Source organism: Vigna unguiculata, chromosome 1 (assembly GCF_004118075.2).
Source record: "Vigna unguiculata cultivar IT97K-499-35 chromosome 1, ASM411807v1, whole genome shotgun sequence".
Classification (NCBI taxonomy): Eukaryota; Viridiplantae; Streptophyta; class Magnoliopsida; order Fabales; family Fabaceae; genus Vigna; species Vigna unguiculata.
In genome coordinates this window covers 25990173-26010406 of record NC_040279.1, presented here as the reverse complement: position 1 = coordinate 26010406, position 20234 = coordinate 25990173, and the positions used below count along the sequence as shown (strand labels likewise).

The 20234-nt window shown below is 28.8% G+C and overlaps 1 protein-coding gene across 2 annotated transcripts; it reads right to left on the bottom strand.

The window, feature by feature from the left end:
• Positions 1 to 15398: 15398 nt before the first annotated feature.
• On the bottom strand, positions 15399 to 19910 carry LOC114192952 (protein GrpE). Of its 2 annotated transcripts, XM_028082664.1 has the most exons (4): positions 19590 to 19910; positions 16758 to 17276; positions 16246 to 16385; positions 15769 to 15960 (listed from the first exon to the last, which is right to left on the bottom strand). In XM_028082664.1, exons 1-3 carry the CDS (start codon positions 19836 to 19838, stop codon positions 16281 to 16283), a joined length of 873 nt encoding a protein of 290 aa, XP_027938465.1. In that variant the 5' UTR covers positions 19839 to 19910; the 3' UTR covers positions 15769 to 15960; positions 16246 to 16280. The 2 variants fall into 2 exon arrangements, with proteins under 2 accessions (XP_027938464.1, XP_027938465.1); XM_028082663.1 differs by lacking the exon at positions 16246 to 16385 and having other exon boundaries at positions 15399 to 15960; positions 19590 to 19903.
• Positions 19911 to 20234: the final 324 nt, after the last annotated feature.

Below are 20234 nucleotides of genomic sequence, written 5' to 3'. Positions count from 1 at the left end.
TAAGGAGAAATTTAACCAAAATCACTTACAAATCAAATCATACCAAACTTCAACGAACATAAACCAAAAGTTATTCTATATTTGGTAAATATTCAAACCTTGAACGAAGTTGGAGGGAACTAAGCACCTCAAGTCACGTTGATGTCATTATGGAGGAGTTATCACCAACTATGGAGTACGGAGGACTTGCATGCCGCTTGAAGGGGTTCAAAACATACTCTTTACACGAAGAAAATTAGTGAAAACGAAAAAGAATCTCATCCAAAGCAGTCAAACAACATGCATTTGCATTAAATGAACCACAACTTACCTTAGGCGGTGGTTAGGAAAGTCGTTGTAGCAGTGGAAAGACTTGGAAGAGAAAGCACAAAAAAAAAAACAGTGCAAAGAAATGTCCTTTGCGCTATGTTCTGGTTCTGTTTTAAAGCAATTTGACATCGCATAAGTGGGAAGCCGACATCCTTTGACGTTAGATCCAGGTGGCTCTGACGTCCTTCGATGGCAGAGGCTGAAGGTGCCAATGTCAAGCGTAGGGATGTCAACGGGGCGGATAGGGTACGGGTAGTAGTTCCCCCGTACCCTACCCACTTGATAAATATTCGTCCCGTACCCGTACCTATATCCGTCGGATATCCGTTATGCGGGTACCCGCCTATTCTTTTTATATCCGCGGGTATCCACGGGTACCCGCAGGTATTTAAAAAAATATTTAAGAAAATAAATATATAACCATAATTAGTGTTTGGATCAACAAGTCTCCTTTCTCCGATTGATTATTGAAAAACAAACAAATAAAAAATCACTAACAATTTATATTGTAGTTTATTTTTGAATGAAATATTAAATAAATTACTAACTTCATCAATGTCCATCTTGTCTAAAGTTTCATGTTGTCCAATTTTAATCTAGAAGAGCCTGAAAACATAAGAAGTTCATTAAAAATTTCTAACAATCACTTAATTAAAATATCTAAGTACAAGTATTAATTTCATTTCCTTCCATGTTGGTCCATTACCAGTATTGGAAACACATCAATGTCTTTACAATATCTAGAAGTAATATACTCTGTTGTGGGGTAAGAATCCGATCACCATTATTGAATGAAGACTCATAATGTTTTTTACTAATATATATATATATATATATATATATATATATATATATATATATATATATATATATAAGGGTATTTTTATGAATTAAAGTTTAGCGGGTACGGGTATCCACGGGTACGGATACTATGATACCCGTACCCGCCCCGTTAACATGCGGGTATCAAAAATACCCGTACCCGCGGGTAGCGGGTATCCATTTTTAATATCCGTTTCTTATCCGTTGCGGGTTTTATCCACGGATACCCGCGGGTACGGATTTTTTTGACATCCCTAGTCAAGCGTGAATTAGACATCTGTCTCGAAAGAGACTGACGTTACCTTTGACATTTTATAATTGAAAAAAATATCACCAATCATTTTTTACGTTGGTTGAAATGATAACGGTGAAAATCCATTTTACACGAGTGGAAGATATCATCGTGTTAAGTAGGGATGTCAACGGGGCGGGTAGAGTACGGGTAGTAGCTCCCCCGTACCCTACCCGCTGGATAAATATTTGCCCCATACCCGTACCCATATCCGTCGGGTACCCGTCTATTTTTTTCATATCCGCGGGTATCCACGGGTATCCGTGGATATTTACAAAAATATTTTAAAAAATAAATATTTAACCATAATTAGTGTTTAGATCAACAAGTCTCCTTTCTCTGATTGATTCTTGACAAACAAACAAATAAAAAATCACTACCAATTTATATTGTAGTTTATTTTTGAATAAAATATTAAAGAAATTACTAACTTCATCAATGTCCATCTCTTGCAACATTGTATAAAGTTTCATGTTGTCCAATTTTAATCTAGAAGAGCCTTAAAACATAAGAAGTTCAGTAAAAATTTCTAACAATCACTTAATTAAATATATAAGTAAATGTGTTAATTTCATTACCTTCCATGTTGGTCCATAACAAGTCTTAGAGACACATCAATACCTCCACAATATATGGAAGTAATTTACTCATTTGTGGGGTAAGAATCTGACCACCATTATTGGATGAAGACTCATAATGTTGTTTACTAATATATATATATATATATATATATATATATATATATATATATATATATATATATATATATATATATATATATATATATATATATAAGGTAAAGTTGAGCGGGTACGGGTATCCACGGGTACGGATACTATGATACCCGTACCCGCCCCGTTAACATGCGGGTATCAAAAATACCCATACCTGCGGGTAGAGGATATCCATTTTTAATATCCATTTCCTACCCATTGCGGGTTTTATCTGCGGATACCCGCGGGTACGGATTTTTTTGACATCCCTAGTGTTAAGGAATATAAGTAGAAGAGATTAATCCTAAGTTTGTTGAGTACAACCAAAATGTTAAAATTACGTACCAACAAATATTTTCTTATTTATCCTTTATCCTTTATTTTAAATTATCTGCAAGTAATTTCAATATTTCTTTATTTTCATGCTAGTTATGTCCCTTTATTATAAAGAAATTTGCAAATTTGGTCTTTTTACGGACTCCTTCTATTTAAAATATTCACATCCACGTTTTTATTAAGCATTTGGAAGTTTGTAACATATTTAAAATCATAAATCTATTGGAGTTGTTTGAAGAAGAAAATACGAACTATGTTCATAACTTATGTGAATTTCATATTTAGGTTGATGAGTTGAGAAGAATGTGTAAAACCAAAAAACTAAAGACTTAATTTGTAAACATGTAAAATATAAAAGAGAACACTTAGAGAGAGAAAGAGAAAAAGTTAATTGACAGACCATATCTATTTACTTCTAAAAGTAATGAAACTTAATTTGATAAAAAGAAAAAAAAGAAACTCAAATGACTGAAACTTCACATAATTTAAGTTGAAAGATCTAAAAGAAATATTTAACCTTAAAACCAAGATGAGTCAACAAATAAAATTAATTTTATAAATTAAAGTAATAATTGAATTAAAGCAAGTCAATGATTAAAGTATTGTTGAGAAAGGAGAGAAAGAGAATATAAAAGGAAAGAAAAACATGTTACTTTATTTTGGATGTGAACTTAACTTTGAGGCAATTGAGCGGCAACTATTCCTTTGTCAGTTCCACTAAAACCGTAACTCTAATACTTTCATCTTTGGTTGCTCCAGACACTCTCGTTAATCATGGATCCAACTTTTATAGATAATACGTTTGATCTATAAAATAGGAGAAAAGTAATATATTATTAATAAAGTACAGTTATTTATTTACAAACTAATTATGTATAGGGAAAGCTAACGCATTATATAGTGGTTTAGATACTTTATTATTTATATGGAATTATTATAATGGTGTATTTTATTTGGACATTTAAAATAATATTTTTAATTATTTGAAATTAGGTTACCTTTTTAAAATAATTTTTATGCATATACGTTGATTTTTTTGTTTGACGGGTCTTCACATATTTGTATTATCTAATTTCTTTTATATTTTATTTGATTTTCATCCGCTTACTCTTAAAATTTCATTAGATTTTACCAAGTTTTAACATATTTGTATTTAGCATTTTTTTATTGTGTTTAAGCTTTATGCTTATATAATTTACCTTTAGATTGTATTTACATGACGAGGATAGTGAGGATATTGAAATCGAGAGATTGAAAGAGAGTGTCAAGATAAATATATTGAATGTAGGGGTTGGTCGATACCATCTCGATCCAAAGAGGTGGGATTGACCGGTGTCATCTCGGCCCAACCAAGACATATGAACGGTTGGCACCATCCCGACTCAATTGGTAGACGTTGAAGGATGACCTCTTTGCACAACAGCCCAACAAAGCATGATTGGGACATTGGCAAGACAAGAAGGCCGGGAACATCCCGGTCCAGTTGGCAGTTGGCAGTTGGCCGTGTATATCCCAGCCCAATAAGACTATGGATGGAAAATGAAACTGTTTTGTAGAGGTGCAGAGAAGCAACGCGTAGTCTTATTAAATAAGGGAAGAGTCGGTGTTTGGCGAAGTACAGACGAACAAATCTCATAATAGAAAGAACTGATCTTTGACAAAAGTACAGACGAACAAATCTCAGAATGAAAAGAGCTGATCTTTGACAAAAGTACAACCGAACAAATCTCAGAATGGAAAGAGTTGATCTTTAACAAAGGCACAAACAAACAATCTCGTTCAAAAAAGGAGATAGTTTATCTTTGACAAAAATGCAGACACACAATTTCAGTCAATAAGGAAATAACTGATGCGTACAACCTTATTCAGAAAGAGAAAGAATTGATCCTCGAATACAAATGGCCCACAAATAACAATAGCAGGTCTGTTAAGAAATTAGTATAAATCAAGGCCTAGCGAACACGTAAAGGTATGATTTTCTCACTTTACTACATACACCACATATTGAATCACTATTTGACTTGAGCGTTGGAGTGCCTGCAGGTACCCGCACCCTCGGAGTTCATACGACAGGCATATCCAGGAGGAGTCCGGAGAAGAACAGAAGGAGGTTTGACACAGAGGATTCTTGTGATCGTCTGGTTCCATACTAAAATAGTATCGATCAAGTACATTGAAAGAGAAAGATATCAAGAACAAAAATAAGAAAGAGATGATTACGCGGGAAATCAAAAAAGGAGAATCATAATGAAAATGGAATTGAGGTAAAGCTAACAAGCGGAAAGTGAGGAATGATTGAGAATTCAAGAAGTGCATAGAGAAAGATGTTTGCTAGAAAAAATCGAGAAGATGGACAACACCGGATGAAAAGGGAAATTTATATAAGATAACTATTCCAAAACATGGACTTGATAAGCATGACGGACACAACATGAGCCATTTTTGAAGTGGTTTTTACAATTTATGTAAAAAATTATTTTATTTTGGCTTAACTATCATAAAATGATAGAAAATATAAATAGTCTATTAATGTACAAAAAATGGGTGTGATAAATTGCAATTACAATTAAAACACTCTAAGAATGTCGCGAACAAGAAAAATTACAAATCCATGTTGTTGAAATTTTGGTCACCACTTTTGTAGATTTTCTTTACCAATTTGTGTTTTCTCATTAGTAATTTAGTTTCCTTGTGATTTATATTCTTGAACTTTACATTTTCGGTTTGTCAAGCAATTTCACACCAACATATCTTCATCTTCTTCATTCTCATCTTGTACATTCATTCTCCAACATTTCATCTTTGTATAAAAACACACAAAAAAAAATGACTATTGTGAAGAAATGTATAAATTCCTAATTGAAATTCACATTAAAAGATAATTCAATAAGTTCAACACGTTTATGAAATTGATTCATATAAATGATTTAGATATCAATTTTATTTTAATTGTAAAATCTTAAATCAACGCATCCTAATTCAAATTGAAAAATACTTTGTTAATTCAACTAACCAAGAATCCACGTGAAGTTAATTTACTAAAAAAAAACAAATTAAACAAATATCAAACCAAAATCCTCTATAAACACTATATTTATGTAATTTAACTAAGTACCTTTTAAACTAAGTCTATATCTTCTTTCAAAGGTATTGGCACTTCCTTTATTATTGAAAAACTATCAACAAAATTTTGGTAAAAGTCATCATTTGCAACAAATGTGCCTTTGTTGTGTATAATGATGACGGTTAGCAAATTCAAGTTTATTATTTGCACTTTCTTATATTTTACACAACATGCAAAAATTACATACATATAATGAAATTACTTAGAAATTGGTTATCTAAAAACAAATATTTAACCTAAAGTTTCCATCATTATGAGGTCGTATATAATGCATACATGTTTTATCTATGCGTGTTTACGAAGACAGAAAGAGTAAGAGAAATAAATGCAGATAAGTTAAAAATTTGACACGTGAATTTATAAAAATCGAGATAAAGTTTAAAAATCACACTTAAATTGATAAAAATCTAAACGTGCAACTGTCCACACTGAATTGTAAAGAAAAGTAAGGAAATAAGTTTAAAACTATTAAAGAAAAATGTAATCTATTAATTAAAAATATAATAAAATATTTAAATTTTATTATAACATAATAAATCATTCAAAAAACATAAATAATAATTATATATTTAATTTAATATAAATTTATTCTGAAATATAAGTTCTTTATTTATTAAGATTGTATAATAACTCTTATTTAATTTTAAGTTTATTTTATCTTTAATTTACATTTTCAAAATTTATATTTACATTAAATTATTTTAAAATTTTATTTTATAAAATAGTGTTCAAATATATTAATGTAAAATTAAATTTACTACTAACTTCCCATTCATTTTCAACTTTCTTTTGATCTAAATAACTCTACTCTTTAGTCTCTTTTCCTTCTTTTTTTTTTCTCTCCTGCAGATCCTTTTTTAATAAAAAAAAAAAAAAAAGTGCAAGTACTTCAACTAGAACAAGAAAAAAACATTATCCATGAATGTTACAAATAGGGCCGGATAACAACAAAATTTGTACCCAAAAATTTTTTGGATAAAATTTATAACAGATACTAAAAAAATATCTTTAATGGATATATGTCAATAATGAATACAATATTTAATAACTTATTTGTTTATATAATAAGAAGTATATTTATCATGGTATCTTACTTATGGATATCTCCATAATAATTTATATTTATATATAAAGAAGATTATTTTTTTTTGGAAACCTTTTTCCTTCTTCTAATTTTACCTTTTAAATAATTGTTATTTTAAATTAAAATAACTGTATTTTCATTTTTACCCTTTAAATAAGTTAATCTAAATTTAACTATTATATAAATTAAAATAATTATTTTACTATTTTATCCTTTTTAATAATTATTTTTCTAAATTCAAATAATTATTTATAATAAAAAAATATTTAATAATAACAAAATATACAAATTATTTATTTTCATAACTATTTTTAGTAAAATTATTTTATAGTTTAACAAATATTTGTTAGAATAAAAATAATGATCACACATGCCCCATACACATGATTCTACTAATTATCAGTAAATTTTATTTATGTTTTTTTTTTTTAATTTAAGTGATCAAAATAAAACTATTCATAAAAAATAAATTAATCATAAAATAATAGTTTAAAATTTGATTTACATCCTAAACTTCAGATATTTTTACCTTTTTCTATTTAAATTTAAATATGAAAATTATTTTTTAAATAATTATTTTTAAATTTATATTTTGGTAAAACTTATTTAATTTAACCACAAATTTACATTTTGGTAAAACTTATTTAATTTTTAAACTTATTTAATTTATAGATAATTTAATTTAAATTATAATTAAAAACTCAACTTTTTATCTAAATTTATATTTTAAAGATTTATTTTAAAATAATTTTATTTAAAATTAAATATATCTGCTAATAAAACAGACAAGACACAAAAATTTGATATAAAATAAACAATGAATAAAAATGCTAGTTTGACAAAAAAAATCATGACAAACTTTAATAAAGTTTGGTTTTTACATTAAGATACTGTTATTTTACTTTTTATTTTTAACTTTCTTTTAAAAGTTTTTCACTCGAGTCAGAAAAAAAAAGACAAAAAGTTGTCTAACTTTGTTAAAAATATTTTTGTCAAAATAACATTCCCCATAATGAATAGATGGTATCCATACTCGAATATTTTACCGTCCTAATTTAAAGCATATTCGTTTCCACTTCTATCTTCTTTAAGAATATAGATTGAAATGTTTCAGGATTTTAACCACAAATGGAAGGAAAAAGCTTACACTCACATCATATCAGATTCTATAATTGGAATTTGATTAAAAATCTTTATTCTTATTCCTTCTTTTAACACAAGTGGGAAGGAATATCTGTTTTTGCCCACAAATGAGGAGAAAATGAAAGTGCAGTGCAGTGCAGGGAAACTCACACTGTCACATATAATGAATATAATCAGAGGAAATAAAAGAGTAAAATAAAATTTCCAAACAATCTAATTTAATATTCATCAACTTAAACTTTACCTCATTAAACAAGTTAGCACAAAGTTATTTCACTTTACATGTGATTTTGAGTTCCATATATGCGACTCTCATAAATACTTAAATTATATTTATGTCTCTATCACCATTTCTATTCAATATTCCTTTTAAAAAAAATATTCTGCATAATATCACGATTGGTTTTATTATATAGTTGAGGTAGCTTTACACGTAGATTATTTCTGTTCTGTGACACATCATCATCACATGCATAAAGTTACCTCAGTCTCAGATTTAAACAATTCTCAACATGTGAAACATGTTCAGTGTCTTTTGTCCTTGTAATGAGGTAATAAAGGTGATTCGGTTACCAAATTGTTGCCTCACTGAATATCTGAATATTAGAGTTATAAAGAAGGACTAAAAAATACGAGTTAATTTTACTTATCATGAATTTGGATCTAATTTGGTTAAAAATTTTTATAAATTTTAATATGGGTTAATTTTTAATTTGGTTTATCTAAAATCTGATTCACTTGAGTTGAATATGTGATGAGCTAGGTTAGTTCATCAACTTGTAAATAAAAAGTCATATAAGTATTATTATTATGTTTGACTTTGTATTTGAATATGCTTAGGTTGGTCTTTTAGCCAACACATTGATATTTTAGTGATTTTGGTTTGTAGTTAGAATTTAACATCCTTTTGGATTGCATTTGGATCCTATTCAAGTTATTATAATTTAGTTTTTTTTTTTTAGATTGAAGAAAAAAATTGTATTCTTTTTAATTAAGTGAGCCAATGAGTCAACTCCTCTAATCCACCAATTCATGTGGGTCGAGTCGGGTTCACAATTTTTTTGCTGTTATTAAATGAGTCAGATTAGGTTGACTCACTAAGTGACCAACCCGTGATGGATCGAACCAAATCGGATCAGATTACCCGTTTTGACAACTCTATTGAATATAATAGAAAACTTAGTTAGGCTTTTTTTTTCTGGGATAAACCACATTTTGTCCTTTATTTTTTGTTTTTGTTTTTGTTTTTTTTTTTACTTTTAATCTCAGTTAAAGTGGTAAAAAAGGATTTGGCAAAATGAAAATCTCATTAATAGAGTATATTAAACATAGAGTATATTAAACTGAGTTTTCTTTTAAGCAATGTGATTTAAATTTGAAAAATAAGTCATATTTTTAACTTTTTCATTTCAAATTAATTTTATTATTATTTAAAATTATTGTACATTATAAGTGTACTTATCTAATCATCAACGTCGGAGCATCGTAGGGGTTGGGAGGGGTCATGGCACCCCAAAGATTTTTTATTTTTTTTTAAATTATATACATTTTGAAAGTTTTGAATTTTTTTTAAAAAAAATTTAAATTATAGGTAGTATATTTTATAAATGGATGAAAATTAAATTGTTTCTCTTTTTATTTCTTTTATAAAATATAACCAATTAATGTTAATGGATAATAAAACATAAAATTAAATATATAAAGAATAGAAATATTTAGGTTTAATTAATCTTTTGGTCACTATTTTCATCTAAAAATATCAGTTGATCATCAAGTTTTTGTTAGTCTCAATTTAATCTCGACGTTTGAAAAATTAATGCAATTTGGTCATTCTTGTTAAATTTATTGAAGCGGATGAAGATTTTCATCAAGATTGATAGTGAGATTATATTAATTACACCAACAAAACAAAACAATCTTTATTTACAACTTTAATTTTAATGAAAAAACATTGATTCATTTCAAGAAATTTAATAAAAATAACCAAATTGCAACAATTTTTCAAAATTCAAAACCAAATTGAAACTAAACAAAATTGGAGGACCAACTTAATATTTTTGAACTAAAACAATAACAAAAAGAATAATTAAGTCAAATATTTATTAAGATATTTTTTTTGTCCTTTCTTGTTGTCTTGTTAGTTTTACAAAAATTGTACTCATCTCTCACGGCCATATCTTTTTTAAGAGAAAAGGTAATTATTTTTTCTCTCATTTCTCATTTATCTTATTTCTTTTTTGAAGAAAAGAAAAGTAATTATCTTTTATCTTACTTGATAATGAAATATAAATTTAATAGTTAACATTGTTTCTTTTATCTCATGAGCCTTTAGTATATTCATTTTTTATGAATATAGAAGAAAAAACAATGTATTATATGTTTTTTCATAACCAATTTTTAATTGTGACTTAACTATACTATATTTTTCCTTTAATATTTACGCTTCTCAATTTTTTTTATTAATGTATGATAAATTATTTTTAATATTATTTTAAAAATTAGGTATATTGATTAAGAATAAAATAATAGATTTATTATTCAAAAGTGGTAAAAGTGAAGCTATTCGTAAAAATAGAAACAAGATAGATTATATTTTTCACAACATTATACCAAAGATCAAATTATTCCGTTAAAGGAACCAATTTTTAAAGGGTTAAATATATTTTTGGTCCCTCAAGTTTTAGTGAAATTATATTATTTTGGTCTTTTCAAAACTTATGGTTAAGATCCACTACTGCTGACCATCAATTTAATATAATGATATAACGTGTCAAGACCCAACATATATCTAAACAACAAAAGTTTAACGAGATCTATGAAATACTTTGATTATCTTTTATATTTATTTTGTCATTCATATTTTACCCTAATTATGTATCATATATGTTATTATACTATATATTAACATGTCTATAAAACCTATAAATAAATAAATAAATAAATAAATATATATATATATATATATATTATTACAAGGAATACAACCATCTTATAATTATTCTTTCAGTTACAAATACTAACAAATATATATTATATCAACATGTTTATAAATTTTATAATGGTTTAATTACACAGAAGCTCTTCGTTTTCGTTACAAAATCTCAATTGGGTACTCAACTTCTAAATTATCTCAATTGGGTCATATTTTTTGAAAATTTGTTCCAATTACCTGTGTGTCAAATGTCAGTTCATAATTTATTTTTTTTTTCAAATCTTTGTTTTTTACTTTTTTTATTTAAAAAACAGTTGACACATGTCAAAATAGGATTTTACCACGTGTCAACTTGTAGTTTTTTTTTTTAATTTTTTTTAATTAAAAAAAAGGTTGCCACATTTCAAATTATAATTTGCCACGTGTCAATTGTTTATGTGAAAAATCTCGATTTGGTCCCTGTATTTGTTATTTTGTCTCAATTTAGTCATAATTTCTTTTTAATCTGGAATAATTTCACCCCTTCCAAATTGAGACAAAGTTTAACTTTTATATAAATATTATAATTAATTTTTTTATTATAAAAGATATTCTTAACTAAATTAAGTTTATTTAAATTTAAATTTTGCGTTGAATTTTATTTAAAATTTTGTTTTAATAATTTCTAGAAAATTTTATAAATTCAAATGTAAAATTTTCCAACAATTTTATAACAATTACAAAGATTTAAATTTTGTAACTTTTATAAAACTATTTTAAAATTTTACATTTGAATTTATAAAGTTATTTTAGATATTATTAAAACAAATTTTTTAAATAAAGTTGAATAAGTTATTTTAGATATTATTAAAACAAATTTTTTCAATAAAGTTGAATGCAAATATTTATAAACAACTTTATGAAATTTGTAAATATTTATATAAAAGTTAAATTTAGTCTCAATTTGAAAAAAATGAAATTAATCCAATCTAAAAAAAATTAAGACTAAATTAAAACAAAATAATAAATACATAAACCAAATCAAAAATTTTCACATAAACCATTGAACAATTTTATAAATATATGCTATATGCTATTATAACGAGTACTAGTTACTTTTTCACTCACAAATACTCACCTATTTATTTTTTTTACTGACTTAAGAGTTTTGTAAGTGGACTTCCTCCCTTGGAGTGATCAAATTGGGTAATAATTAAAAAGAAATATTAAATTATTTAACTTAGTTTTCATACTTTCAATTACTCTACAACTACCCTTCATGTGTCTTTGCTAGATAACAAAGAAATTAGAACTCCTTTAGATGAAATAAATTGAAAGTTTGTAAAAATTTTAAAATATAAATACTATCAAACAATATAAATTTATTTGGTGATTGACATCTACATGTAGAGATGTGAACATGACATATGAAACAATATAAATTTATTAGGTGATTTGACGTATCCTTGTAGAAATTTTAACATACCACTAAAATAAACAAAAAAAAAAAGAAAAAACCAACAAATATTTATGGAAATTTGATGAGTTTGGATTGAATATGAAAGTTTTAGTTTATGTTGACGTCGTGGCAGAAGACTTTGTTCATCTATTTGTAGTTTTTCACATTAATGTTTATGAGGATATAGCAGAAAGTTATTGATATGAAGCCACAAAAGTGACAGGCCCATTAAAGATAATGAATATAAAAAGAAAATTTGTTTTTGTGGTGCATATTGACTAAAATATGAAAATTGTTTGGGACACTGAAATTAGTACGATCTAAATTTATTAATCACAAGTAATTAAGATAAACAGACAGAAAAAAAAGTTAAAATATATTAAATTGCTGGGTTTATTTAAAATTGATTTTACCGTATGTCGGGTTTTGGGAGAGATTGATAATGTTGAATTTAATTAATTTCAAGCTAAAATTAATAAAAATATATTACTTTTATTAAACCTAAAAAATATTACAGCTTAAACTTAATTCGATTTCAATTCACGAATAACTTTACTCGAATTCGTAACTTTGTTTAATTTAAAGTTATAGTTTCACATATTTTTATTTGTTTGCTTGATTCAAAAATAAAATTAGTTATAGAAATTTTAACAATATAGAAGATATTATTTAATATATCAAAATGATTAATAATTGAATAATAGTTGGAGTTTGGTTGGTTTATTTTATTAATTATTAATAAGAATAAGTTAATTTTGGGCCGATAGCCCAATATGACAAAAATTATAACCGTATGTAATTTTTTAAATTCATCCTTAAATTAATGAATCGTTTTTTCTTAAATAAAGGAACTTCTCATATTTTTCTCCTTAAATAAAAGAACTTCTCATGTGTTTTTTTTTTTTTAAATTAAGGAACCACTTATGTGTTTCTTCTTAAATCAAGAAATCACTCATTCACTCATGTGTTTCTCTTTAAATCAAGGAACAACCCATATGTTAAGCACGATTTAAAATTTAACTAAGTGTTAAACATAGAATTAGTGAGATCTTTAACTTAATTAGGCTTGTATTCACACTAGATGTTATCATTAATTTTGTGTTCATACTTAAAATTTTTTTTCTTCGATCTATATTGCTTATAACCATCTTCCTTTCTTCTTGAATGAAATTATTGACTATAAATAAAGTCAAACTCACTTGAAGACACATTTTTAAAGGTTGAATGAAATTCTATAGTGTGAAACATGTTTGGGAGAATAGAGTATTACTTTGGTTCTTATTCTTGAAAATTTTTCAAGTGACAAATTTATCCGTTGAAAATCTCTTACAAAAGACATGTTCTCTATACTCTTTCCTTAATCCAAATTTTATTTCTTTTTACAAACTATTATCGTTTTGTATGTTATTTTCTTTAATTGTAAAAATGAAACTCACCATGGTTAATGTTTCCACTTGCAACAAGATTAGCGTTCCAAATCTAACAATCACATGCCCATATGAAAGAAAATACCATAAAAAAGAAAGAAAGAAAAAATACAAAAACATGGGTTTAAACCAAATCAATGCAAAGCAAAAGAGAACAACTACGCAAATATAAATTTAGGAAGATCATATGTATTCCTACAAAAAATCAATCCTAATAGAATGATACAACTAGTATCAACACAAAACCTATATTAATCATACGATCCACGTATCTATTTTCTTCTCTAAAATTATAAAAAATATTAAAAATTAGATTTTAACATAACTCCAAACATTTAATTTAATTAATTGACCTCTAACAAATCAAGGAACAATGTGTAGGTTGCGAAAGGCCTGACGCAGTCTTATAACAAACTGCACTGAAACTAATCTTCATGGTAAAAAGAGTTTCTAAAAATTTAATAACGTTATTTCTCTAAGAAATTATACTTAATAAGAAAAATTATAATATATAAGTATATTTGTTTTATGCTACTGCATCATAATGATTTAATTGAGTATTTTGTGCCTTCCCCTTCTATTCCATTCTGAACTGTTTCGCAAATTTCAGCTTCAAATATATAAGTTTACTATTCTACAAGTTACATTTCCTATGTTACACAAATACTATAAGAGCCTTTACAGGTATTGATGGGAATTTTTTGACAAACATTGTTTGTTGCAATTTTAATGTTGATTTCTTATGGAATGCTGTATTGAACACTGAGATGGGAGTGTTAATAGCAAAATGAAAAAAAAAAAAACTCTGAATTGGATAATCTTTTGGGTGTATCAGATTGTTTTTGATGATTTCTTTTCTGTGAATATCTTGATTCTCATTTTGGGTTTGGTGTGTGGCTTTTACTTTCTGCAGCCTCATTTTAAAATATCATTTTACTATCCATAAAAGAGACCTTCAAAATATATAATTTGAAAACTTTCTGAAAAAAAAAAAAAAACTTCCCAAAATTTCTGGATCAAAAGTTTTGAAATGAAATTTACAGAACAAAATTTCTAGAACAGTGTTTCTGAAATGCAATTTTCAAAACAAAATTTTCGAAATAAAATTTTCAAAATATATTTTTCGAAATAAAGTTTTCGAAAAAGAATTTCCGGAACACAAAAATACATTTTGAAAAAACTTTCCAACAGTGATAGTGAACAGTATTTGAGTCTTTTTCTCTCTTCATATGCTGCAGCGGCAGTAATGGTAACAATGATAGTGATAGCGGTAAACAGTATTTGAGTTTTTTTCTCTTGTTTTGAGGGTGCAGTTAGTAATTGTGTAATTGTGGGAGTGCATAAAGCAATAGCATTGGTGTATTATGCAGAGTAACGAAGACACCGCAGTTCATGGACCACACAGATGATGCTATTTGAGTAAAAAGGTTACATTTTCCATACATAAGCTCTATTTATACTCTCTAGCACACTTTCAAAGACTGGCACAATATCTATTCTGAGTGGACTAAAAACTAAGAATGATACTGTAGGCTTGAAGCTTGGATTTGTTCAAGCTTCTAAAAAAATTCTAAGCACATAATAATGTTTCCTTTTTCAAGTTCACGCATTACAATCCTACACTGTTTTCATTTTGTTAGCAATTCCTTTTCCCTCTGTACCTAATGACAGTCAAGATGAGATGTGGATTGTTTTTTTTCGTTAATCAACAAACAGGATAGATGTGTGACTGTTTTCAGTTGTGTAAAATTATGTACAGAATAATTGAGGCTTTCAAAGAACCAAAATAAGTCATGCATTGCAGCATTGCATTGTCAAACCAAAGAATTTATATTCTGATTTCAGGTGCAAAGTAATTGATCATTTGCAACTTAATCTTCCTTTCAGGAAAATGGTACCTCTGAAAATTTAGTCATCTCTACGAAAGCCATGGAAAGACATAAAAATTCAAAATATAATTCAAAATCTCACGAGACTACTTTCTTTTAGGGGAAACTTGAGTGGAATACTTTCTGGAGCAACTCTTACAGCCAACATTATGTCCCTGGAGATTAAAATTGATCTACTATTTCAAAACTGAAATCATGCAAAAGTTTTGACCACTCAAGCAGACTCTGCTTCTGTTCCACCCTCGTTCTCTTTACTGTCCTCCGAGATTTCAGTGTTAACTTGTTCTTGCGGTGCTTCCTGTTCAGGCTTTGCAGGTCCAGGACCAGCTGATACCTTCACCATTGATGGACGTAATAGACGGTCACCAAGTTTAAAACCCTTTCTGAATTCTTGAATTATGATCCCATCCTCAAATTCAGCAGAATCCTCACGCATAATTGCTTCATGTAGCTTTAACAAGTAAAATGAAAATATGATTTATCAGAAAAACTAGTTCTCATGACTCTAATGTCCGATACTTCAGAAACAAACAAAATAAAATTTCTAGACAACAGAACCATATGTCTAGTGTTTCATTTATGGCTGTAGCTGACACAAAAGGTTTGAAATAAAGTATTATAAAGCCAACCATCTGGAAGTAATTCTCTAACTAACTAACATTATGTGTTGAGATGAGATTAAAAACAGATTTTACTAAAACCCTTCTCATTTTTTGTGATGCAGTTTTACACTCACCAAGTTGGCTCGAAACAATCACGAATTGCTTTGGGTTAAAAGCGTGTCAAGGTCTTCATGAAACCTGAACAAGCTTGATAAAGTGTTTGAAAAAGTTCATCAAGGACATGATTGAATTTCGAGCCAACAGGTTTGCGTGCCTGCATCATCATAGATGACAGCATTATGCCATAAAAAATGTAATGGAAGACTGGAACCAAAGAAAACATGTTTTCTTAAAACAAAAATAAGATATTTTTCATGAAAGCTAAAGTCCATTGAAATAATCCAAAGACTATAAATTATATTACAGAAGTTGAACAAAATTTAAGGGCATTAGTGCACGAAAAAAAATTGACAATTATAGAAGTTTGGTGCATTCCAGCCTTTAGAAAAGTTAAATTTCTCAATTTCATTTTTACATAAAACAGTATCCCCTCTACAATGATAAGATTATTTTCCTTGAAAGTTAGATAAACTTGAATTTATCTACAAGTCTACTCATTGAAATTACTGAATGCTGATTAACTTACCAGTGGATCAAAGGGTGTTCCAACTGTCTCCACTGGTTCAACTCCTAGGGAAGCTAGAATTTCATTGAACTGTTTATATATACTCTGATAGCTGTTGTTTATTTTCTCCTCTCCCTCTGTCTCCACCTTAATCTGGGTTTTTGCTCTCTCAAAATTATCCAATACAGGCAATAAACTTTCCACAACTTCACCCTGAGCATTTGTGACCAGTGAAAGGCGATCTCTCTCTGTCCTCTTCCGAAAATTGTCAAAGTCCGCACTAATCCTTAGAATCCGATCCTTTTCTACTGACAACTCTTCAGATAAAGTAGTTATTTTCCGTTCAAGTTCTATTTGCTCATCTTCAATGGATTTTAATGACAATTCCAGCTCTGCGATTTTGACTTCATCGTTACTAGCCAATGCTTCTTTGTATGATTGAAGTAACAATACAAAAGGTGAAGCAGATGCTTCATCAGCATCACTACCCTCATTGTCACTTGCACTGTCCTTTACGTCAACAGCACCATCTAAAGGGTCCTGTCACATTAGTACATAAGAACCCCCATTATTTTCTTTGTTGAGCTAGTCAAATTACAAAATGTCAGTGATGTGTATTCCTCAAGCGTGAAATCATACTAGAAAAGTCTAAAATTGTATGAGCCAAAAAAGGTGGTGTGGAGTCAAAACCTTGTATTGATAAATTCATACTCCATTATGAAGAGTAATATGTAGTGTAGTGATAAAAAAAATCAAATATGGCTTGATGTCTCTTACATTAGGAAGAGGTATGCATAGTATGAAAGATGACTACTACAGTGCAAATGCTAAAGAACAAAATAATATAATATAACACGGGGAAAAAATGTAACGAGGGAGGAAAATTAGAAACATGCTAAATATCATAACACATGCCTACAAGCTTGTCAAACTAGATAGTTCAATTAAACTCAAGGAGGAATCTTAAACTAGTTGACAAAGAAGCAAGTAGAAACGAAAATAATTATAATGGAGCTATCTTCTATAATTTCAAGATATTTTATTTAATTTTCTTTATGTGTTATTTATTGATTCGATTTTGTTATATTTTGTTGATTACATGTTCTACTGACTCACCTAATGTGCTTGAGGTAGCAATAAAAATCCAATATTACAATAAGAGAGTTGTTTTCTTGTAAATTATGCCTTCCTAGGACGTAGTAGTTTAATACAAGATGCTGTCAAACTAATGAGTTTACATGAACTAATGGAGATTCCATATTATAAAAAGCCTTTAATTACTGAGTCGATCCCTAATTATATGGGAATTTTCAAATAGGTCCTTAATCATATGATTTCTTTTAATCAAGTCCCTAGGGTTAGTGATCCTTTAACCATTATCTACCACGGAATATTCCTTATTCCCTCCTTTTATTGGCGGGATGAAACCACCTGAAAATGCCAATTTAAGATGGTCAATTTCTGGCTGTCAAACAATGCCATAGATTGTCACTTTCTAGTTCTAGCCCTTCCAAGGATTAAAAAAGATGTGCATTACCAAGACTCAATTCCAAACTTTCTTAGTTAAGGGACCTACTTAAAATTTTTAAAATAATTTGGGGACCAACTGAGCAACTAAACCTATAAAACTTATTAAAACATATCAACAGCAGCTCTGTAATGTGCATGCATATAAACACAAGTTCCTCAAGTGAAAACATTTCAAAAGAGCTAATTTCTCCAAATCATTTGGCCCTAGTAAAACACTATTGCCAAAGGGTGAACAGGGAGAAAAAAAAAACACTCATTCCAAAGTAGCTAATTCGTGTTTATGCCAATTTACACAATTTTAACGAGATTATCTAAGTTTGTCCCAACTAGAGTTTGATAGCAAGTTAATCCATTATCTCTATCTACAATCATAAAGTCACAAGGGTATAGAGTTAGACAACAAAGGGTTGATAATCATAATTTATAATTTCTAAAAGATCATGTAGGAATGTAATGAAGTCTGAAAAGTCCCATCTTGAACTACATGTGTCAAACCTCACCCTTTTTATGGAAGATCCTTTTCCCTAAATACTAGATCAGTATCATCAAGAAGAGTCTTCTTCTTTCATTGTGTACTGCACCAGAAGAACCGGCCATTATCTGCTTAACTTTTATTTCGCTAAACCTTCCATACTCCTCGGCATACATAAACCACTAAGCCCTATATACATTCCAGCTGTGCAGCATTGCTTACCCAAAAACTACAACATCATACCCTCAAACATTAAATAGCAGCATTAATACTTAAAACCCTATATTCAATCTTTGGACAATTAGAATTGGAGTGTGACCTCGGTAATTTGTATAATTTTCGAATGCAAAGCTTAAATACGCAAATTTTCAAGATGAAACACCAATTCTGATTAGGAAGTGACAAAACAGCACTTACGGAACTTTATCTAAGTTTCATCCTTATCGCAAACCTCATGTGGACTTAACTTAAAAAGTTAGTCGCAAGACCATACTAAAGTATACATTTGAAGGAAACAGGTGATTGATATTACAATTGAAAACAAACTAGGTATAACTCAACTCCTAAAGACATTTCTAAGAGGGAACAATAGCACAACACAATTAATTATAAGGAATGCATCGGCCATTGTGTCTAATTTACGTAGAATCTTAACACACCCCTCACACTCTTATGTCACACCCAGTCGATTTTACGGCACACTGTCTATAATCATTTTAACATATGTCTCCTTGTACCAAATCAGAAAATGCTAAAATTCCAAACAAATAGGAAACCCGAAATTTAAAATTGGTTCCGATTCCTCCGCCGATAAATAAGTAACAAAAGACAAAAGCGTTAGCTATCCTCACCAAAACCTGAACCTCCGGTTCCTGAACCTGTGGAGCCTCGGTGTCGCCGTCGAAAGCGAAGGGCACGAACCTGACGAACCGCAGAGAGGGAACAGCAGGAAACCCCAGGGAGGAGAGGAGCGAGGGTTTTCTCCTGCAGTTAGTGCTCTGTCTGAACGAGACAACGGCGACTCGCGATAGTTTCGGCGACTTAGCAGCGCGTGGCGGAGGCGTTGGCCGGAAAGTGGGGGTTCTGAGAACAGTGGCCATTAGGAGAGAGAGAAAGAGAGAGAGAGAGACAGAGGAATAGAGAGATAAGGGGCAAGTGAGTGGCGAGTGCACGACGCTTAAGAAATGAAAAATATGGTGGGAAGGAAACGACCGTTGGATTAGGTGGGGTGTGGCTTAATCAGATGGTGGTGATTGAGTAGTGTTCGTTTTAGAGGAAACCCTTGGATACGAAATCTAATATCAAATTTCTAGAACAATCTTAGGTTGCGCAGTCGTCAGTCCATTTTATTTTAGTTTAATAAAAAAAAATTGTACAGTTTTGGTCTATTTATATTTATATCTTAATTAATAAAAGAATTTTATATATAAAGAAGGTTTTGCTATAGATACGATTATTGAAATAAATTCTCCATGCTATTACTTCACAACTATCAT